Source organism: Amia ocellicauda, chromosome 3, assembly GCF_036373705.1.
Source record: "Amia ocellicauda isolate fAmiCal2 chromosome 3, fAmiCal2.hap1, whole genome shotgun sequence".
Lineage (NCBI taxonomy): Eukaryota > Metazoa > Chordata > Actinopteri > Amiiformes > Amiidae > Amia > Amia ocellicauda.
In genome coordinates this window covers 20,058,680-20,082,479 of record NC_089852.1, presented here as the reverse complement: position 1 = coordinate 20,082,479, position 23,800 = coordinate 20,058,680, and the positions used below count along the sequence as shown (strand labels likewise).

The window sequence follows — 23,800 nt, the reverse complement described above, 5'->3', positions numbered from 1 at the left end:
CCTCCATCCCACTAAAACAGACAAAAAGGGGAAAAGGAAACTGCCGCAGTGATATCATAGGGATCCTTGTGATATCTATGGTCCCCGGAAGTGTCGGTCTTCTCTCCCCCTGGCGGTAAGATGGCGGCTGTTGACTGCGATGTGCCCATGGATCAGGAACCCGAAATAATGAGCGAAGAGGAGCTAGAAAGGTAACGTGGTGATGCGTGGTCTTTTTGCGCTTTAGGAGTGTATACCGGACTCATCGAGGCGTTATCGGCTATGGTCGTGTTGTTATTTTCCCACCCGACCTTTATCAGGCTGTTGAGGCCTACACCCGGGGATTTGGGCATGATCTGTCCCGGTATCTCTACGGAGAGGTGTGCAGAGTCAACCGAGGAAACCTTCCGCTCGTATTTGTAATATGCATCTAGACGATCATTAAAATCCCCCTAAAACAAGTACATGTTATACAGCATGTATTTAACATGTGCCTTAAAAAGATGTCTCTTGAAATGTCGTAAAATAATAACTTTGTTTTTAAATACTGTTTTGCGGTACTGGAAGCTGGTCTAGATGTACATTCCTTTGTCACCTTCAGATGAAAAGCAGTTTTTCTTTATCGTCCACGAATAGTTTTAAAACTAGTTTTCTTAAATTAAAAAGTACGCGCTTTTTCTTATACAATAGAACGGGGGCAATTTATTTTTGAGGTCCGGCTTTTTTTTCTGTCTACCTGCTTTATTGTATTCCGTAATGATGATCTGCCGAGTCAGAAAGCAAAATGCAGCCAAAGATCCGATCCTATATATTACGGTTCGATGCAAAAGCACTTTATGGTTGTATGGTTGTCATTCGGCGTTATGAGGTTTTTGTCAAATCAGTTTCTTTGGTGCTATACTGCAGTTGTAGTAATATACCTGCATTGGAACTGCTTAGTAAGTAACAGAACATTCCAAGACATTCCATAGTTTATGTAATCTGTCCTCACCTGCTATACCCATATGTGAACCCCCACCCCCAAAAAAGAAACGTGTAAGTATACAATATTATGTACGATTGTACGGAAGCCGGTTCCTGATGCTTAATTATATACCTTTTTATTCTATCTCGGGGTGAATTAGTGTTCTATTCTTATTAGCAATATATCACACACACCCCTCCAGTTTGTCGTGTTCAAATGACCTAAAGCTTCCAGAAAAGCCTGTTTCACGCTCAGGTTCATTGAGAAACTAATAGAAATGTGTAGGTGATATTATTCTGAGTTTCACAACGACGATTGAGATGTACATCAACACGTTTGCACGGTTTGCAGTGACGACGGAAAGCCTTCGGTAACTCAGACAATCAAGACAGTATTGAGTAACGGCACCCCTGGATGAGTAATGTTGACTCGCACTGTTACAGGTTATGATTAAGTGCTGAAAAGACTATGCCTTTTTTAAGTTAAACGCACCCTTCCCTTTTCCCCCAGTCTGCTTTATTCAGGCAGGTTGGTAGACTGACTTGATTCATCTCATGGCTTTGGGTGTAGTGTAATTCACACTTAAACATTAACCATAAAGTCCTGCTTCAGTTTTACTCTTCTGCATTTGTTTGGCGTCTGTTCTTACCCTGTCCATGGTACCTATGGGATTCATGTCAACATTAGTTGTACTGCGTAAGGAATGGTCGTCCCTTCTGTTATCTTAACTACTGTTCATAGAATCGGTATCGAAATGCTTACGGGATTGTGGGCAATTGTTCAGGGTCACGACCGATCAAAGTCAGTTTTGTGATTATTGTCTGATTATTCCCTCTGGAACAGGTATTGCCACCAAAGTCTTATCCCTGTACTGAGTAAATGCAGCAACCTCATCTTGTTGAAGGAGATGGAAGTGTGTTTCTTCAGTGGTCTCTAACCCTGGTTGTGGTGGTCCCCAATCCATCAGGCTTTATTGTAATCTTCAGTCAGAGCAAAAGATCACGTCAGTCTGGATTGATTCAGCCAAAAATTGTGTAGTGGAGAGCTGGCTTGGAATGAAAATCGGAAGACCTTATAGCTCCCAGGATTAGGGCTGGAGAGGCTAATCCTGAGTTGCAATAGTGGCTTTTCAGTCATTTTTTGATAGCTGGACAAATGTAAGTATCTATTCCAGGCTTTAAAAAAAAAAAACATGGGCCTAAGTGGAACAGCACTGTTCTTTGAAAATCAGAAATCTTAAACATGAATTGGAAGCATCAGATAATAGATGTTAGACCTCTGAGGGAACAAAAATGATTGTTTTCTTGTACATTGGGAATTGAAAGGTATTAGCCGGTTGTTGTTGCCCTAGTATTCAGTCTTCCCCTACTGACTTTTAATGCCAACCTCTTGGAATTCATGGGGGTTTAAAATTAACCAGACCTGCAGCCTAGCACTTGATAGGGTGTAATTATAGTAGTTTGGCTTTGGTTTTGGATGAGCTCTTCAAAATGCCCCCTGCCCCCTAATGTAGTATAACATCTGTAACATAAGCGTTAGGTCACACTCTGGGGATTTTTGCCAATCTGTGGCAATTCAAACTTCACAATCGTATCCTTTAATGGTGTTTTATCTTTTTCAAGTAATGGTGCTAAGTAGGGGTTTACGGAGCCTGTCCTCCAATTTGATCAGAGTGCTTAAGTGAGATGGAAGTCCATTTTTACTTTACACCATTTTGATCTTATATTTTCCTTTATTTGTTTTAATCCAATATCCTGCCTTTGTGACACAGACTGGCATGCATTTAATTTTCAGCAGTAATTTCCAGCAGTGCCTCAGGCAAGTTCTGTGACACAGATCCCAGTTCCAAGTACAGTACAGAAATACGACCTGAATGTGTGCCCAGGGATCGATGTTCCAGAAAATCTCAAAACGCCAAAGGGATAAACTGCATGTCCCCATTGTTGCCCCCCCCCCCACCTCTTCCTATCCAGACAGCCCCACCCATGGTTCACTTGTAAACAGCTTGACTGCTACACCAGCCCCTGGAAGGGTGTCCGGACTGATTGGGTTACACCAGCAGCTCAGCATGCTGCTTCTGCTTTTTCTATGTATAGACCATTGAAGCTCATGCAGCCCTCCCCAGCTTCTCTGTACTGTGCACATGCCACATGATTGGATGTTGTTTTGCACACACACTGAAGTTAAAGGTCTAAAGATCATGATCTTTCAATCTCGGGCGTTCTTGCTGTTTGTTCCTTCCTGGTGAAAGTGTTGGAAGGGACTGCAATGGTTGCTGATTCATTTCGGAGTAAGTGGATTTGTTGTAATTGAGGCACTGATCATTTTTGGTACCTTAATTAAGGATCACAGTTTTAGAAATACAGTACTAATTATTAATTGTACTGAAAACAATCTCGGCTGTCAAGCAGTGTTCTCACAGACCATACATAAAATTGTTTTTTAAAGGAATAACATCTCGCTCAGATACAGAAAGGATACAAGTTAAAACAAGTTCCTCGAAGAAAAATAGTTGGATTTGACCTAGAAGAATAATCCCTACACTTTTGTTTTTAACCTTGCCATATCTAGAAAAGTTGAGGTACTAGTACCCATTCATTAAGGCAATTTTATGAAGTCACTCTTCAGAGTTTGCTATTTTCATTAGTATTTCAAGCCCAGTATTTTTCTGTGCTAATACTAACCTGAAAAAAGGCAATAGATTTCTTATTAAAACCAGCTTTTTTTCCCCTCGCCTAGTTATTCATTTATTAACATTTTTGTGTTTATTGAAGATAAATCTTTTCGGTCTTTTTTGTTTCATACACTTGAGCACCAATTACAGAATGGTCTATTTTAGGGCTATTTTAACTGTAGTATGTCATCATGATTCATATAATTAAATTTACCTCATCTCTTTATCCAAAGCAACTCCCATTCATAAAACCCAATTTTATGTTCAGTGTACCAAAAACCCTGCAATGCTTTAGTGTACACTGTGTTTTAACAAGGTTATATATATATATATATATATGCAATTAGTTGAAGTGCAGTCCAGGAACTAAATCGGAGGAAGAAAACTACTGCAAAATGCTTAAATAGAACTAAGTATCCAAAAGGTGTTTATGATATGGTCTTCTGTGTAGAAATGGGCTTTCACCCAAACATTAGTACTGTCATTGTAGACCAGGCAGGGAGCCGCACAGCCTTTGATTGCATGCTGCCATCTCCATCATTTTGGTACTCGAGAGATTCCTTGAAGGTCCCAAGGGTAGAAAGGATTCAAGTTAAAGACTTGTCGATGATGACTAAGCATGCAAAGAGGATTATTTCACATTGGTGCTATAGACTACCACATACAAACAAATAATTTCACTTAAAAGAATAGGAATTTATTGTGAGCTTCTCATCAGGAGCAGGTTTCTCACTCTGTGAATGGCCTCTCCTCTAGGCGGAGTGAGTGCTGGCGGAGTTGGTGCTGGCTGACCTACCTCCTGATTTGGATGTCTAAGTGAACAGAATTTGCATTTTCCACTGAAACTAGTGTTCGGTTTAATTACTCTGTCTGTAAATCAAGTAGCACAAGCTTTTATCATTCTGTTTGTACACGTATTCCCATCTATTTATTTTGTGAAAGATAAATGCTTGTTCATAGCTTACACAATGTGTTAGTCTTCTCTCCTCATCCTTAGCCAAATGTGTGTTCCTTGGTAGAGGCAATAATAACTGTAAATCTTTCTCTTGTGTTTTTTATAGGGAGGCAGAAGGCTTCAAGGAACAAGGAAATGCCTTTTACATCAATAAAGATTATTCTGAAGCATTTAACTACTACACAAAGGCCATAGGTAAGGATCCCATTTAAGCTTCCTTTGATCAGGAGGCCTGCATATCTCCCCAATGTCTGTGACTGCAGAGGTTCTGCCTTTCACAGAGAAGTGAGATTCAAGATTTATGGGGTTATTTTCACAGCAGAGGAAAATTTATGTTTTTAAAAAGCTCCTTGAAATCATTAGTTAAAGCTTAAAGGTGCAAATGTAACATGGTTCAAATTAAATGAGAAGTTTAACTGAAACCCCGACCTGGAGTGTAGTATAAGTAAAATTGGTAACCTAACATAACAAATCTATTAGTTGAAAGTCCAGAATGATATGTTGCCCAGTAGTTTTCAATTATTTATTCATAGGGTTGATTCCCTTTATCCTTTTGCAACTTACAAGGTATACAGGACTACAGCATAATCAATACAGCGTAATATACACTGGTCAGCCATACCATAATGACCACTGACAGGTGAAGTGAATAACACTGATAATCTCGTTATATTAGGCAGCAAGTGAACATTTTGTCCTCAAAGTTGATGTGTTAGAAGCAGGAAAAATGGCAAGCGCAAAGATCTGAGCGACTTTGACAAGGGCCAAATTGTGAGGGCTAGACGACTGGGTCAGAGCATCTCCAAAACTGCAGCTCTTGTGGGGTGTTCCCGGTCTGCAGTGGTCAGTACCTATCAAAAGTGGTCCATGGAAGGAAAAGTGGTGAACCAGCGACAGGGTCATGGGCGGCCAAGGCTCATTGATGTATGCGGGGAGCGAAGGCTGGCCCGTGTGGTCCGATCCAACAGACGAGCTACTTTAGCTCAAATTGCTGAAAAAGTGAATGCTGGTTCTGATAGAAAGGTGTCAGAACACACAGTGCATCGCAGTTTGTTGCGTATGGGGCTGCGTAGCCGCAGCCCAGTCAGGGTGCCCACGCTGACCCCTGTCCACTGCCGGAAGTGCCTACAATGGGCACGTGAGCATCAGAACTGGACCACGGAGCAATGGAAGAAGGTGGCCTGGTCTGATGAATCACGAGTTCAAGGTATTGACTTGGCCTCCAAATTCCCCAGATCTCAATCCAATTGAGCATCTGTGAGATGTGCTGGACAAACAGGTGGTCATAATGTTATGGCTGATCAGTGTACATGCAACATTATACAATACAATAAAAGTGCTAGTGTAAGGATACTGAGTAATTCTGGAATACACTAAACAAAAGTGAAAAACAATGCAATGGATAAAGTGTGGATTATCTGTCAAACAAGAGCAGTCATTACAGGAAAAACATTATGGTAAGTAGACAGGTTATGAATGTATGCTGTTTGTGAATTATGTTTAATTGCAGTTATACACCACTAACTACAATTGTGCATGCTTAATAAGTGACTTATGATCACAGGTACAAATAAGGCAATGAACTGTAGAACTTTAATCCATTAAAAAAATATATATATATATATATATATATATATATATATATATATATATATATAATGGTGACTAGGTGGGTCAGCTGTGAAAAAGCTATTGGTGTTGACAGAAGTCTAGTGCATCTGCAAAATTTAAGCGAATGAGACATGGTCAACGTGTGTGTGTGTGTGTATATGTATGTGTATGTGTGTGTATATATATATGTGTGTGTATATATATATATATATATATATATTCCTCTATATTCTACACACCATTACACAATTTCTTTACAATGTATTTATAATCTACATGAACATCTTGTGTATCCTGATTGGACATTCACAAAGTGGTGAAAAACATGACATGTTAAAGATTGAACAACCAGTTATAGGATTAAACTACATTTTCATTATTCTGTGCTGCATCAGCTTTACTTGCAGATTAAGTTTTATAATACACTGATCTACAATTGATATTGCATTTGAATTTCTTTATTTCAAACTAGTTATTTCAAAAAGCAATGTGACTCGTGGTTCACATTTAGTTTTTTTCTGTAAAACCAAATTTGGAGACCCTGGGATATTATTTTTCTTAGCAGACGTTATTTTAAGACGAAACTTCATTCAAGTCAATATACACGAAAGGTGTCCTTTACAAAGTGCAATTAACAGATAACATACTTTTGGTTCCAGTTAACACTGGTTTCTTCCTTTGTGGGCTAAATCGCTTCATGTTTGATTAGCTGACACTGCTTATAATATGAAGCTAGAAAGGTACCTCCAATTGTCATTGAGCATTGATCTTGGTATTCTGTGAATTACTTGTCTTTATCAGTTTATTAAATACTAAGATACTATGTAAATCAAGCCAACAAAGGCATAATTGATCAGTACTTAATCGTATGGATTTGCTTGAACTACAATTTCAGTTATTCAGGTGGTGCAAAGTTTTTACAGGTAGTGGTAGTTACAAAATGACGGAATTGGCACTGTAGGGTGCTCTTGTAGAAAACAGCTGTACTTTTGGTTGGCTTTAGAAAATGGAGCACGATTTGTGCACTGGAGCAAGAAGCTTTGGGAGTCAGCCTTGATTTCTGTTACTTGGGCACAGCGTGTGTTTTTTTTATATTCCGGAGTTCTGAAGCTCTCCAAAGAAGGGCATGAGAGGTGAGCCATGACACCAGGCAGGACCTTTGTGAGTGGAGCCCCAGTCAGGTGGTCACATTGGAATTGACAGTTTGTGCCTACATCTTAATGTCCATAGGGCAGGGAGGGCAGTGTTAGTCTGGGGGGGTAATGCTCTGCAGCACAACTGTGCTACACATCAGAACTTGTGGTCACCCCTGCTCGTAAGAGGCACACTTAGAAACAAGCTTACATTATTGGCTTCTTGAATTTGGTATATAACTAGGCAAGCAATAGTAGTTGCGCTGCAAAAACGTGGTATAGAAACAATCCTTGAAAAGGCAACCGCTGCATAAAACATGTTGTTTTTTAACTTGATGTGTTATCAATTAAACCTTCTCTCCCCCTTCATAAAAAAAATGGGGGGCAGTTTTGGTGAGAAGTTGCACTGAAGAACAAAGTACATAGAGATATGGACACGTTTGAATAAAAAGTGATAAAATTGCATTCTGAGACTGCAACAAAAGGTATAAACAAGTCAATTTAGTGACTTTACTTTTTATTAGCTAATTGGTTTCTCTGAAGGAAGCACTTATTCTGAGTAGTTGGTCTCCCGGCAGTGTCTTTAGAGAGTAAATGGTAACCCATTTTTATGTTTTTTCTTGACAGACGCATGCCCAAAAACTGCCAGTTACTATGGGAACAGGGCTGCCACTCTGATGATGCTGGGCCGGATTCGAGATGCCCTGGAAGATGCCCAGCAGGCAGTGCGGCTGGATGACACCTTCGTGAAGGTAAAGGGGTGTGTGGCAGCACACCATAGAGACCAAAAGACTTGCATATGGACTACCTTTGAGGAATGTACAGATCTAACTCATTGTGTCAAATGTCCTTAGCTGAGAACCAGTGATCATTAGTTTTTTTTTTTAGCTACTTTTTCTCTCCATTGGGGCTGGTTAGTGGTGTCCTACTGACAAACATCTAGGTAAGCATGCAAGGGCAAGTAAGAGAAATTTCTGGAAAAAAGTTCAAGAACTGAAGTAACTCACATCAAAACATTGTATGGATCTTTTTACATCTCTGATTTATCTCGACACTCATTTCCTCCACCTCAGTCAGTCTCTGTATTTTATAACAAAGTTAAGTACATAGTACAATCAGTAATATTTTAAGGAATTCTTAAATTCAGTTTATAGAAATGCTTATGAATTGTCACGCTGGGCTTATGTCTAGTCACAATCTCATGCATTGCTTTCACCTGTTTGGGGACATACAGGTGTGGGGGCTTACACTTTTTTTTTTTTTCATTCTTTATTGTTTAGGTGTCCATTTTACAATGTCTTCATGTGGGTGTGTATTGCACATTGTGTTGTGATTTGACCTAATCTTAAACTGGGCTTGTTTTTAACCAAGGTTCTCCCCTTCATAATTTTTCTATCCAATGTCCGGTGCTGGATTCCAGGGCCACCTGCGAGAAGGGAAGTGCCACCTGTCTCTGGGCAATGCCATGGCAGCTAGCCGCTGCTTCCAGAAGGTTCTCGAACTGGAGCCTGACAACACCCAGGCCCAACAAGAGGTGAGAGCTGCTTATTTGGCTACAGAGCTCAGATCCAGGGCCCCTTTAAACTGCAGACTGCTTTTGATAACCGATGTTCACTTACAATTGGTATCTGAGGCAATGTATTGCATAACAGATGTTAAAATGCCAATACACATAAAAAGGTGTCATGTTGATTAGTCATTGCCTTTGTCTAGACAAAGATCATTGCTTTTGATCTCCATCTATGTTCCTAGAGAGGCCCAATCAGTTTTTATTTTTTATTTTATTATTTTTCTCTTCTCTGTATAGGTTGTCTTCAGTCAGTCTCTATAGATAGTTATCCAAGACCAGTGCTTTAGATATGCAGTCTAGGAAAGAGGAATGAATGAGAAAATGACTGATTGGGATTTAAGGAATGTTAAAGTTGTACAATGTGCATAGTACATTCACTGACTTACATAAGGGTTCCTGTCTTGACCCCCGTCCAGAAGTAGAAATTTCCATGAGTCGCAAAGCACTCTTACACACTTCTTGTATACAGTACAGGTTAGCATTCAGGTACAGTTTCATATCCTATGCCAAAACTGTACTTTATTTTGTACAGGATAATAGTAAAAATTTGTATTCATTTTTGTATTATTTTGGTATTGGGACATTTTACATAGTCGAATTTCCTTAAGTCACATAATCCATAACCCAGGGAACGCCTGTACTACAGAAAGACTTCATTTAAGAATCCTGGGTGTGGGTGAGGGATCAAAGAAGAGTGAAGGACTGTAGACCTGCTAATGGAATATTTATTTATTTATTTATTTATTGAAGTGTTTTAAAATCGGACATCTGCAATTGTATGTTATGTTTATAGCCCTTTGCCAATGTGAGTGGTTTTGTTTCTAGTGTGGGTTTGTTGTAATTCTCTGGCCTTATCGACTCTAGGTGAAAAATGCTGATGCAGTTTTGGAGTATGAGAAAATGGCTGAGTTTGGCTTTGAAAAAAGGGATTTCAGAAAGGTATGTTCATCGGCAGCCCCGTCTTGAGAGTCAAACAAGGGAAAGCATTTGACCTGGTCTGAGGGTCAGTGCAACCATTGGGATGTTGTGTAAGTAAACAAATGTGTGGATTATTTCCTGCTAAATTTGTCTATCCCTGTATCATGTTTTATATGGTACTGAATTACTGAGAGGGAAGTTACAAACCAATTTTATTATATAGCTTTTCCTCTTTATACCACCCCACATTATAACTCTACCCCCCCGCCCTGTTAATGACAACCCAGTGCTACCCATTTCAGTTCCTGTCCCAGACTTGGAAGTATAAGGCAGGAGTTTCTCCAGGATGTCACAGTTTAGTCCCTGTGTATCCGTTCACAACCCATCAACACAACATCACAACAGTGTAATCGTTTATTTTATGTGCTGACTTCTTGATTTCTATATTCCTGCAAGTCATTTGCTGCACTTTTTTTTATACCACTCCTCAATAAGTAACCTCCTTGTGCTGTCTAACTTGTTAGAGCTCCATGTTGAATGTGTGTGGCCTTAAACAAAAGTTAAATTAAAGCTCTGACCATAGTTAAAATGCTCTGCTGATTCCCCAGGTTGTGTTCTGTATGGATCGTGCCTTGGAGTTCGCCCCTGCCTGCCACCGCTTCAAAGTCCTGAAAGCAGAATGCCTGGCCTTGTTGGGACGCTACCCTGAAGCTCAGTCTGTAGCCAGGTATACATAGTTGCCTACTTTACTCTCTAGGGGGCAGGGGAGTCTGCTTTTAAACTAATGTAAACTAATCTACACCCATGTAGCTACACCAGGATAAAGAAACAAGCAAACCAGGTTAAAAAACATTATAAACAGGGCTCAGGGCTTCATTGCTTTACCTTTTAAATGTATAAATTGCTTTCATTTTGTATTTTATGAAATGGCCAAGGTACTGCAGAGATTGTAAAAGTACTTGCATGTGTAATCTTGACTCCCAATGCTGGTACTGAAAGCTTTTGGTCTGATTACCATAATCGTCTAGCATTTTATGCCAAAAAATAAATGATATTGGTCTACAAGCTCCTCAGTTCTGTTGCCCCCAGGGGTCCTTTAGTTGGTACCAGAGGACTTCCACATGGCTGCTGCCTGTTTTTGTCCCATCCCTTCCCTGTCCCCCCCAAAAAATGACTTTGGTCTCATGGACTGTTTATAAATGAATTCATCGCAATGATTTGCTTACCACAAACAAAACACTTAGAGAAATTCTCAGACTGTGGTGGAAAAATCAACTTTACCAAGCAACATTGTGTGGCAGCTCACTCTTACTTTAGATCCTTTAGATTATGAACAGTTCAACAAAGGTGAAAACACCAGGAAAACCATTAAAATGCATCTATTTATATCCACATGCTGCAACGCATTTTGACACCCATGTCTTCATCAAACTTAGTCAACTTTTAACAATCCAATGAATCAATGAATTCTGTACTCTGCAGCAACCGTTAAAGTATTTTGTTTGGCTTTCGCTGAATTTGTGTTCTTCAGTGAAGATTATTGAATTTCATAAGTCAGGCGTCACAGGGTACCACAAGTCATGGTAATTGCAATGTCACTTTTTTTAAATAAATAATTTAACCATTAACAGTCTGAAAGGGTAGGGTAATTGAAATGGTTCTTCTAGCTAGGCCTGTATAGATTGTTTTAAACAATTTTAAGATATGAACCAATAATCCCCCGTCAACATGTCCACCATTAACCACTTCCAAACTCGTAGTGTATTTCACACCTCACAAATTAAATAAGCAGAATTTTTGGTCTGGCAAATTGTACTTTAACGGCTAATTTTTCACTATGGCACAGGCAGCGGATCTTCTGTAGGTCTCGGTGTACAGGCTGTTTGCTATAGTCTAAACATTGCTGATTCAGATCTTTTATAACCCCTCTCCCAGCAGTGTGCTACAATTGGGCAAGCTCTTCACTTCATATGTTTGCTGGCTGATGTCTTATCTTATGCAGTGTAATGCAATAAGTCCTAGACCCATGCATGGTCTGGTGAAACTCATGCATTCTTGATGTTTGTTTGAGCTCTCTCTCTCTGTCTCTCAGTGACATTCTGCGGATGGACTCCACAAACGGGGACGCTCTGTACGTGCGTGGCCTGTGCCTGTACTACGAGGACTGTATTGACAAGGCTGTCCAGTTCTTTGTGCAGGCCCTGCGCATGGCCCCCGACCACGAGAAGGCACGTCTGGCTTGCCGAGTAAGTGTTAAACCTCCCGTTGTGCCCTCATGTGCCGTCTCCATATGTTTCAGTGTAGTAAGTGCTATCACCCATGAGAGAGCTGACTTAACGGAATAAACCGTCTAAGAATACGGTGCTCTGATTGGTTGAGCAATCCGCCAATCAGACAACTTGTGGTTGCCTCATTAGAGCCTCATGCCAATACCTGCACGTTTTTTTTTTTTTTTTTTTTTAACTTTCGTTAGTTTAAATTGATGGTGTTTGATTTTTTTTTGTTCTTTCTAATGTTTATGTTTTGATTTAATTATTTGGTTGTCTGCACTGGTTAGTATTTATTACTTACTTACTCTACCGTTCAAAAGTTTGGGGTCACTTAGAAATGTCCTTGTTTTCGAAAGAAAGGCAATTTTTTTGTGCCTTAAAATAACATCAGATTGATCAGAAATACAGTGTAGACATTGTTAATATCGTAAATCACTATTGTAGCTGGAAACAGCTGATTTGTAATGGAATATCTACATAGGACTGATGGTTGCTGATAATGGACCTCTGTACACCTGTGTTCCAATGGCACGTTGTGTTTGCTGATCCAAGTTTTCACTTTAAAAGGCTAATTCATCATTAGAAAACCCATTAAGGAAGCAATAAAACTGGCCTTCTGTACACTAGTTGAGTATCTACAGCATCAGCAATAGTACCCGCAAAACATCAGTCTGAATGTCAACAGTGAAGAGGTGACGCCGGGATGCTGGCCTTCTAGGCAGAGTTGCAAAGAAAAAGCCATATCTCAGACTGGCCAATAAAAAGAAAAGATTAAGATGGGCAAAAGAACACACTCTGGACAGAGGAAGATTGGAAAAAAGTGTTATGGACAGACGAATCTAAGTTTGAGGTGTTCGGATCACAAAGATGAACATTCGTGAGACGCAGACCAAATGAAAAGATGCTGGAGGAGTGCTTGACGCCATCTGTCAAGCATGGTGGAGGCAATGTGATGGTCTGGGGGTGGTAAAGTGGGGGATTTGTACAGGGTAAAAGGGATCTTGAAGAAGGAAGGCTATCACTCAATTTTGCAACGCCATGCCATACCCTGTGGACAGCGCTTGATTGGAGCCAATTTCCTCCTACCACAGGACAGTGACCCAAGCACAGCTCCAAACTATTCAAGAACTATTTAGGGAAGAAGCAGTCAGCTGGTATTCTGTCTATAAGGAGTGACCAACACAATCGCCAGATCTCAACCCTATAGAGCTGTTGTGAGAGCAGCTTGATCATATGGTACGTAAGAAGTGCCCATCAAGCCAATCCAACTTGTGGGTGGTGCTTCAGGAAGCATGGGGTGAAATCTCTTCAGATTACCTCAACAAATTGACAACTATAATGCGAAAGGTCTGCAAGGCTGTAATTGCTGCAAATGGAGGATTCTTTGAATGCAAAGTTTGAAGGACACAATTATTATTTCATTAAAAATCATTATTTCTAACCTTATCAATGACTATTTCCTATTCATTTTGTTATATTTCCTATTCAAACTAATTTCACGTTTGTTTTCATGAAAAACAAGGACATTTCTAAGTGACCCCAATCTTTTGAACGATAGTGTAAGTGTAAATTGGGTTAGCATTCAGGGGGTAGGGGAATTGTATACCATTTACCAATAATTCATTTGTTACACTACTTTGTTTTTTTGGGAGGGGATGGTGGAGTATCGTTAAAACTAAATTGGAAAAAATTGCAAACAACTGATCTGCAATCTGTACTTTCACAGGAGAACAGATGCAAAACTATTAAAATTGGTCACTCTTTACACTGTGACTTACGGCATGCAAAGGAAGTTGATGTAGTAGCAGCGTCAAGTAGAACCTTAAGAACAATTTCCTATGCATTTATCTAATTAAAACCTTTTAATCACTGCTGTTCAGCTTTTTCTCTGAGCAACTGATTTCATGCCACTAAACTGGACCAGCCTCTGGACTGAGTTACGATTGTTTTCTTGTTAGTTTTTACACTGATCATAAAACTGAATTTGAGCCCTCTTCACAAGATGCTTTGCCAATTCTCACCTACTGAGATGCGTCTGTTTTAAAATGAACAAAGTCTCCGGTGATCAAGCTCTTACTGTGCGTCTGTCTGTGTCCTCTCAGAATGCCAAAGCACTGAAAGCCAAGAAGGAGGAAGGCAACAAAGCCTTTAAAGATGGGAACTTTGAGGCAGCGTACGAGCTGTACTCTGAAGCTCTGACAATAGACCCCAACAATATCAAAACCAACGCCAAACTCTACTGTAACAGGGGCACAGTGGGGTCAAAGGTAAGCTGTCGCCCAAAGACTGGAATTGAAAGCAAAATTCACAGAAGTCCAGAATGCTTCTAACAGGAGGTCCACTGAATGTTTGGGAACACATCAGTATGGAAAGCTAGCATATCTTGATGCATTTCCATGGTATTGCTTGGCTTTTACTTATTGCCAGATGCCCTTATCCAAGGAGACGTATAGTTTACTGATACCGAGTCCCTCACACCACATTAGAGAGAGATCTTAACATGAGAGATTGTGACCTTTGTCATAGACAAGTCTTCCAGCTCCTCACACCTACCTCAGCTGGGTGGCTGATGCCCGGGGATGACAGTCTAGCTGTGTGCCTTAACATTTAACAAGCTTCCCATACACCCCTCTCATTGGTCTTGTGAACTGCTTTACCCTTGTCTTAAATCATTCGGATTAGGACCATCCTTATGTTGACTACACCTGTACAGAAGACCCCAAAATTAAATCCTATGGGCTTGTTGAGGGAAAAGTGAGTGAATACAGCTGTCATTTTGCTTTTCTCTAGCATAAAATAGACACTTTATTACCAAAAGTAGTGGGACACCAGACTCTGCAGGGTTGTGGGTTCAGTCCCAGGTGGGGGACATTTCTGTTGTACCCTTGAGCAAGGTACTGTACCTAGATTGCTCCAGTAAATGCCCAAATGTATAAATGGGCAAAATGTAAAAATAATGTGATGTAACAATTGTAAGTCACCCTGGATACGGGTGTCTGCTAAGAAATTGAAATAAGTCTGTGGCAATCCTGTTCCATTGCACTCACTTGGGCAGTTTCTAGTGCAGCAGAAGATGCTGGTCTCTTGTCTCTTACTATGTTTCCATCTAGATATTAAGCACTATTTTCATAAGAAACAGTTTTGTCCCCTGACTTCAATGTATATAGTATTGTATGTTGTTCCTGTCATCTGCATCTTGATATGCAAATCTATGAAGCTCTTAGAGAAAACATGAAGACATCAGCAGTCGGCTTTATAAAAATATTTTTGATAGGAATTTACAAAGTATATATTGGTTTGGTTTCCTTTCCTGAAATTGGCTCGTGTATGCGTCTTCATGTGGTCGTCATTAAAGCCAGTGGATACAGCTCGTGCCTCCACGTTTCACAAGTGGAAATTAAAATGGCATACTTTGATCTGAGATCAAATGCAATGAATGGGTGTGTGCTTTGATCCCACTTTTAAAGATAATGCTACATTTGAAATATGAATCCATTTTTATGACTCTTATTGCTCTCCCCTGTCTCTTGACGCCCCTTTTGTGTCTGGTTACATTTCTGCTGAGCGCACCGCTTCCTTGCAATGCTCAGTCTCTTGGCTCAGGCTGTTTTGCTCTTGAAAAATCTTATTAGAGGTTGAAAGAGAAACCGCTAGCTCCAGTCCTATATTTTTAGAAATGCAGCATTTTTTTTTTTTTTTTTTTTTGTAGCAAATTCAGGTGCAGCTGGAGGTGGGTGGAGGTATTTGGAGTGCTTCAAAATTGGGGCATCACCTCTCTGTGTCAGCAGCATACTGATGTACTAAGCGTTTCCTTTCTTTCCCTAGCTGAAGAAATTAGAACAAGCTATCGAAGACTGCACCAATGCAGTGAAATTGGATGAAACGTACATCAAGGCATATTTACGGAGAGCACAGTGGTAAGTAAAGATCTTAAATTGGAGAAACCATTTAGTGTAAATTCTTTTTGAAGTGTGCTGGCTAAGGGTGCTTTTTTGCTTATACAAAAAATGCTACACCCGACACAGACACTGTTTCAGCGTGTGCAGTATTGCATGCTTGGCTGTGTGGTGCTCCTTCAGTTTAGTTGCCTTACACCTCTACTGATCCTGCACTGGTTACTTGTGATGTAAGTAATTCAACTTCCGTACATCAGTACGGTCTGTTTAGTGTGCCTATGGCCCAGCTATTACAACAAGCTGAGGATTTGATGCAGCTGGAACAATCTCAACCTGCAGGCACTTATGAAGCCATGGGGAGGCACTAATGGGCACTTCACCCCACTGATGTGCAACCTGTTATGCACCTCTGCCCCCCCACCCACCTTCTGATTAACCCCAGATGAAGTAGCCCACTTTCACTAAAATCACTGTGCTTCATTTGATACTGCACTGTGCTCTTAATACTGCTGCATTCAGGCAAAATATGTGAGCAGAAGACTAGGGGAGGTTCTGTTCTTTAGCCAGGTGATGAAGCTGAACAGTGAGCTTGATGTGAGAAATGCTGTAGACAAAATGGTGGAATAATCACACTTTTGTTCCTTTTGTTATAGTTACATGGACACAGAGCAGTATGAGGAAGCTGTGAGAGATTATGAGAAAGTGTATCAGACTGAGAAAACAAAAGGTAAGTCCCCATCTATAACCATAGGCCTTATCCCATATACCTCAAATACAATGAGCTGCCTGTCATTTATTTCCTGTGTTTGTCTGCCACCTCATGGTTTGCTCCTCTAATTGTAGCCTGTCTTTTCAGAGCTCTCTTGGACTGCGCTGTAAAGACAGATTAATCAAGACTTAAATGTAATAAATTGAATTCCGAACTCATTGGGAAGTCTAAACGGGAGTCTGTTTTTGAATGAAAGGTCAATTATGGCCAGTGAAATCCACAGTTCAGCAGGCTTTAAAGTTCTTTTGTCAAATGGAGAGAAGTCTGGAGTCTGCTTGACTTTACAAGGATGTGCTGTTAATGATTCGAAATTGATGAGAGAATCATTTAAGTAGCTACCTATGGCAGAGATCCACAGCCTAAATCCTATCGCATTACAGTAATGAACCTCAAGTGCCAAAAGGAGTTTCCGATTACCTTTTCCTCATAGGTGCAATTTCTAAATTAAATCAATTACTTGATCAATTATTTTTTATTAAAAGTACTTAAAAGTATAGTTATAGAGCACTCTTAAGCCAAATGTTGTACATAATATTTACAGTAATAAATAGTCTGTCCGTGTATACAATTGTGTTTATCCACATCATTTAATATAAGGTGTGTGTGTGTAAAAGAAACTTGGATCTCCAGGACAGGTGTACATTATAAGAGGTGTAGATATATGATGCATAATACAAAGACTGAATCAAGAAATTAAATATTGTCTGAGTGCAATGTATTCTTTCTTCTATTCCCCAGAACACAAACACCTCCTGAAGACTGCACAACTGGAACTGAAGAAGAGCAAACGAAAAGATTACTATAAGGTCCTGGGGGTGGACAAGAACGCCACGGATGATGAGATCAAGAAAGCGTACCGGAAACGAGCACTCATGCATCACCCAGGTACCAGCGCCCTGAGCACAGAACTTATACTGTGCCTCTCCCTTATTTCCAGTGTGGTGTCAGACCCACTGTTGAGAACCTCAATTAAATCCCACAAACCTCAGTGCTTCATGTGGAATAGTAAGCCTTGCTGCTTTTTGTTTTTAATTCAGATTTAGTGAGAACCATTTAGAAGTACATAACATTTTAGATGTACTTTTATATTTTGATTAGTTGGCATTTACATTGTGGTATATAGTACTGCTTCCTGATGGTTTGATTCACTAGGAACACCAGTGTTTCTTCTCTGTACAGAGTGCTATAAGACTACACTCTGAAACTGTTTAATTTGTGTGTAGGATGCATACTGTGCGGCTGCCGTTTACATAAACCTCAGGCATGAGCTACAGATGAGGCAGGCAAAGCGAGGGCTTTTCTCACGGTTTACCTCCTCAGATCGCCATAGCGGAGCCAGCTCAGAGGTGCAGAAGGAGGAGGAGAAGAAGTTCAAGGAGGTGGGGGAGGCCTTCACTGTCCTCTCGGACCCCAAGAAGAAAGCCAGATATGACAGCGGTCAAGATCTGGACGATGATGGCATGAACATGGGAGGTCAGTGGGCGTCTAACTACTGTGGGCATCTACTGAAAGATGGGCAGCCCAAGCTTCACTGTAGAATAGTTGTCCATCTCCAAAATTTACTGTAGTCCATCCCTGAGTCCTGTATTGACGCAGCAGAGGACACTTCTGTGGTTTCTGGTCAGTGGAGTCCTCCAGTGGATAAGTTGTTCCAGTTCCCAGCCCTGGATATAGTCTAACTGTGCCAAATCTGTCTTTCAGATTTTGACGCCAACAACATCTTCAAGGCGTTTTTCGGAGGTCCCGGAGGGTTTAGTTTTGAAGGTAATTCATGTATGTATACCACCTGCTGTGAAAATGGCAATTTTTTACCTTTTGAAAATTTCACATTTAAAAAATTAACAACTTGTAAAGTAAAATTCATGGATAAAAGTAATTGATGTATTCCCCCCTCTTTCTGTCTCTCTCTAGCATCCGGACCTGGGAATTTCTTTTTCCAGTTTGGTTAAATGGGACGTCTCCGATTTGTTTGCAAAGTTCTCTCATGGACATTAAAGCGGACTCGCTTTCCCTCCCTAGTTTTAATGTTCCAGATATTTCTGTTTCTCAGTTGGATACCTCTGTATTTATGCTTGTATGTGAAGAAAAAAGTCATCTTGAGATATGGAGGGGATTAAACAAACAAATAACACTTTTTAAAAACATCACACAAAATAAACTATTAGATATTAACAAAGGAAAAATGGTTCTTTCAAGAATTTGCTCGCCATAATTAGTACGTTTGTATTGATTTGGATTGCATACAGCGTCCTCAGAATGGGCAGATTGTACTCATTTGTTTTATTTTATTGAAGCTGTCCGAGATCCATTATATACTTGGTTTATCCATAAGTTTAGTTTTTCCATACCCAAGAAGAATTGAGGCACCTAAACTTTTTTTTTTTTTTTTTTTTTTTTTTTTTTTAATTATTCTTGATTTAACTGGAGTCTCCTGCTGGAAATGGAGCTACTATTCTGAATTGTAAGACTGACTGTTTTCTAGACTGTAAATCAAAGTTTATATTGTCCATCATCCAGTGAGTGAGATCCATACCTCAATGAGAAACTATTCAGCAGACCACAATGTTTAAGAGAGAACTGGCATAAAGCATGTGAAACAAAAGCAAAAACTTGAATCCTTCTTTGAGCAAACTGTTGAGGCTGTATTCACAAAGCATCAGTAATCCAAATTTGAATCGCTTTAGGATCACTTCTGAACCATTTGTTATGACGTTTGTTTGTTTTTTAAAATGCCCCTGAGTGTATTTTGTGTATGAAAATGTGGGAGGGCAAAATAGTATCAAACTTTTGAAACATTTTGAAAAAGCCAGTGGAAAATGCTTTGTGAATGCAACTGTTTGTGTCATGTTTTAGGAACAAATAATGTACATTTTTAATATGCTGGGATAATTGAATAATCATCAGAGTTGTGCATTATGCAGGTGAGACTGGGGCCCAGTGAACTGTTCAGTGGTCATCCTGTTCTAGTCACCATTGGCTTCAGTTTGCTGTGTGCTGTCTGATGTTGCCATCTGCTCATCACTGCATTTTACTGGAATGTAAAGTGTCTGTCTGTGTTGATAGTTGAAGTTTGTTTTTGTTTTTTTAAGTAATATTTATTGTACATTCACAAAACTGTGTTATTGACCCAAAAGGGAAAGTGTTGCGTATAGTTTTAGTGAAACATGCAGAGATCCTGCTGATGAAAACATGACTGATTCCATGTTGCTCATTCAGAGGTGGGGGGAAACTAATACCAACAGCACACCATATTGAGTCATTTTCAACATAAATGTAAATAAACTTAGCCTCTGCCCAAACACTTTTTTTTTTTTGGTAAGTCCAAGAATGTTTTTCTACTATGATTGCCAATCAACCTGAATTAGCTGATTTTTATGAATAGGCCTTTGGAAAGTTTCACTTCTTTCGTCTTAGGAACATTCTTGCAGTGTGCATGTTAAGGATATTGACACAGGTCAACATGTATGTATAGTGAAGTGGTGTCTTAGTAGAGGTGCTGACAATATTGATGGCTTAAGATCGTTAAGAAATTCCCAGCTGCTGTTTTCACACTAGAATAGGTGATTCTTTTATTGGACTACTACTATTAAGATGAAGATTTATGCAGCACATACCATTTGTACATTGACTCATCTGCAAATTTAATCCTGGCCTTTCTGTGAAAGCATGCTGTGAAGTGTCTATATATGTCTGTGCAGATGTATGTAATGAAATGCTCCAGCAAAATGTTTCCTTGCAGTTAATGCAGTACCTCAAAGTCTAATCTGGACCAGTTTGTTTATCTGCAGGGATTCCTTCAATTTAGTTTTGCATTTTCTAGAACTCCGATAGCAGCCTTGGTCCCAGCGTTTCCTCTCCTATTCCTGACAGTGACAGAGACCCCACTCAGTGTTGTCTCCATACCTCAGTGTTCATTTGACACCAAGGTGAACATGTTTAGGTGTCATCGACTGCAGCAGGGCCTAAGCAAAATACATATAGAGGACTGATCCCTCTACTAACTACAGTAGCTTTGAATATATATTTCAACAAATTGTTACGCAAATTACTGTATTAAAATGATGTATGGATGACCGATTTTTCTAATGAACATACCACTGGAGTAATATACTGGGCTCTCCATAGTAACCGTTACTATTATTTTTGTTTATAGAAATTAAAGATGCATCTTTTACTCTCAAGCTTCCTTCCCCTCTTTCTTTCAACACTCAGAATATGCATAATTTGTCTTGAATTTCTGCAAAGAAGCCCTGTGGTTTTTTTTTACGGAAATATGTAAAATAGCTCATCTGACATTAGATGAATAAACCATTTTCCCCAAACATGAATTACTTGTGATCAACTACATTTTTGGACAGCAAAAAAAAAAAAGGTAGGTTTTCAAAAGTAGGATGGGCGATAGGTACATTTATATACACGTCCTAGGGTGTACAGTTTATGTAAATACATTAATTTCTCCCATTTACATTTGACATTTATGCTATAGTTATTTTGTATTGGATAATAAAGCCTTTAAATGTTAAATCCTGTCAAAAGTCCATATCTTCTGAAAATCTTGGTAGAATCTCCCATTTTGAAAGGTTTTTGTTTTCCTTTAATTCTCATATTCAAGTACTCAGTACTTTTAATGGCCTATGTTAGCATCATGAAGGTGCAAGAGTAAGGTGTTAAATAAATTCACTTAGAATGTATTGTCAATGAAAATGACATTTGTCTCATCAATTTCTTCGTAAAGATGAAAGTTTAACTTTTACCTAGAACACATTAAAAACCATATTAATTACTAAGCTGCTAATGTTTTATTTTTGATCTTGCCTTCTTACTGCTGTTCCACCTGTGCAATTCTATAAAGAAGGCCACAGGTTTAGAAGATTCTAACCATCAACCACTTCCACTACAGTCTATAACCAGAGTACACTCACCTAAAGGATTATTAGGAACACCATACTAATACTGTGTTTGACCCCCTTTCGCCTTCAGAACTGCCTTAATTCTACGTGGCATTGATTCAACAAGGTGCTGAAAGCATTCTTTAGAAATGTTGGCCCATATTGATAGGATAGCATCTTGCAGTTGATGGAGATTTGTGGGATGCACATCCAGGGCACGAAGCTCCTGTTCCACCACATCCCAAAGATGCTCTATTGGGTAGAGATCTGGTGACTGTGGGGGCCAGTTTAGTACAGTGAACTCATTGTCATGTTCAAGAAACCAATTTGAAATGATTCGACCTTTGTGACATGGTGCATTATCCTGCTGGAAGTAGCCATCAGAGGATGGGTACATGGTGGTCATAAAGGGATGGACATGGTCAGAAACAATGCTCAGGTAGGCCGTGGCATTTAAACGATGCCCAATTGGCACTAAGGGGCCTAAAGTGTGCCAAGAAAACATCCCCCACACCATTACACCACCACCACCAGCCTGCACAGTGGTAACAAGGCATGATGGATCCATGTTCTCATTCTGTTTACGCCAAATTCTGACTCTACCATCTGAATGTCTCAACAGAAATCGAGACTCATCAGACCAGGCAACATTTTTCCAGTCTTCAACTGTCCAATTTTGGTGAGCTTGTGCAAATTGTAGCCTCTTTTTCCTATTTGTAGTGGAGATGAGTGGTACCCGGTGGGGTCTTCTGCTGTTGTAGCCCATCCGCCTCAAGGTTGTACGTGTTGTGGCTTCACAAATGCTTTGCTGCATACCTCGATTGTAACGAGTGGTTATTTCAGTCAAAGTTGCTCTTCTATCAGCTTGAATCAGTCGGCCCATTCTCCTCTGACCTCTAGCATCAACAAGGCATTTTTGCCCACAGGACTGCCGCATACTGGATGTTTTTCCCTTTTCACACCATTCTTTGTAAACCCTAGAAATGGTTGTGCGTGAAAATCCCAGTAACTGAGCAGATTGTGAAATACTCAGACCGGCCCGTCTGGCACCAACAACCATGCCACGCTCAAAATTGCTTAAATCACCTTTCTTTCCCATTCAGACATTCAGTTTGGAGTTCAGGAGATTGTCTTGACCAGGACCACACCCCTAAATGCATTGAAGCAACTGCCATGTGATTGGTTGGTTAGATAATTGCATTAATGAGAAATTGAACAGGTGTTCCTAATAATCCTTTAGGTGAGTGTATATTGTTTATATATATATATAATTGCTGAGGGATACATTTTTTCCATAGAACGCTGAGGTAATTTTAATGACTGCGCTGTAAGGTTATACAGCGAGTCATGTTCATACGAGGTGCTTTAACTGTGCATCACATTGAAAATTCAAGGTATCTGGTCAATGGATCACTTTGTGCCCTGCGACAATCATTGCCATTTTCACACGACTCATTAATCAATTAGACTTATTATTCAAGAAGCTCAAATGTGGACCTATGTCACTGGTTAATACATTAAAGTCATTGACAAGTGTGGTTACTTGTGGCTTCATTAGTGGGGACAAACGGACAGGGCATTGTACTGCTTGAGGGCTGTTCCTCACAGTTATATCTGTGATGTGTGAGGGCTCAAAAAAATGTTGGTTTGAGATTATCTACAGTCGTTCTCTTATGTACAGGTATAGCTTAGTTCCTTTAATTGGAGACCACATTGTTTTTATGAATTACATTTAGGTGTATTATGGATAATAGAGGATGGCACTGAAGAAATAATTGCTCTGGTTTAGACCTGGTTGAAACCATGAATGGAGCAGTATCATCCAATACTGGCCTGTTCATCACCATATAAAAATAATGTTCCTGTAGTACCAGTGACAAGATATTGGGTACCAATCCAATTGGTGCTTTAGATCCAACTTAGATGTTGAGAAGATACCCAGGTTTAACCACTAGACTGAATTAGATGCAGGTTTATTTATGTATTATGTGTTTATTTTACTTCTCTGTGAAGAGTGTTTCTCATTAGTTAATTATTGTATTCACTTTTATATTATATTCCAGCCTGAGAGTTTGGTCACAGTGTGCATCTTCCACTCCTTAAAGCGGTGCTCTAATGTAAAGCTGAAACGTATACTCACTGTGACTTTCCTGTTATTGGAGAAACGACCAG

General features: G+C 39.7%; 1 protein-coding gene across 2 annotated transcripts; it reads left to right on the top strand.

Moving 5' to 3' along the window:
- Positions 1-44: 44 nt before the first annotated feature.
- Positions 45-20,920, top strand: dnajc7 (DnaJ (Hsp40) homolog, subfamily C, member 7). 2 transcript variants are annotated; one of them, XM_066698406.1, is made up of 14 exons: positions 45-191; positions 4,679-4,767; positions 7,944-8,068; positions 8,737-8,850; positions 9,751-9,825; positions 10,413-10,531; positions 11,897-12,050; positions 14,177-14,341; positions 15,900-15,991; positions 16,624-16,697; positions 17,478-17,624; positions 18,060-18,212; positions 18,441-18,503; positions 18,651-20,920. In XM_066698406.1, the coding sequence occupies exons 1-14, from the start codon at positions 121-123 to the stop codon at positions 18,686-18,688; spliced, it is 1,479 nt and encodes a 492-aa protein (XP_066554503.1). In that variant the 5' UTR covers positions 45-120; the 3' UTR covers positions 18,689-20,920. The 2 variants fall into 2 exon arrangements, with proteins under 2 accessions (XP_066554503.1, XP_066554502.1); XM_066698405.1 differs by having other exon boundaries at positions 18,441-18,512.
- Positions 20,921-23,800: the final 2,880 nt, after the last annotated feature.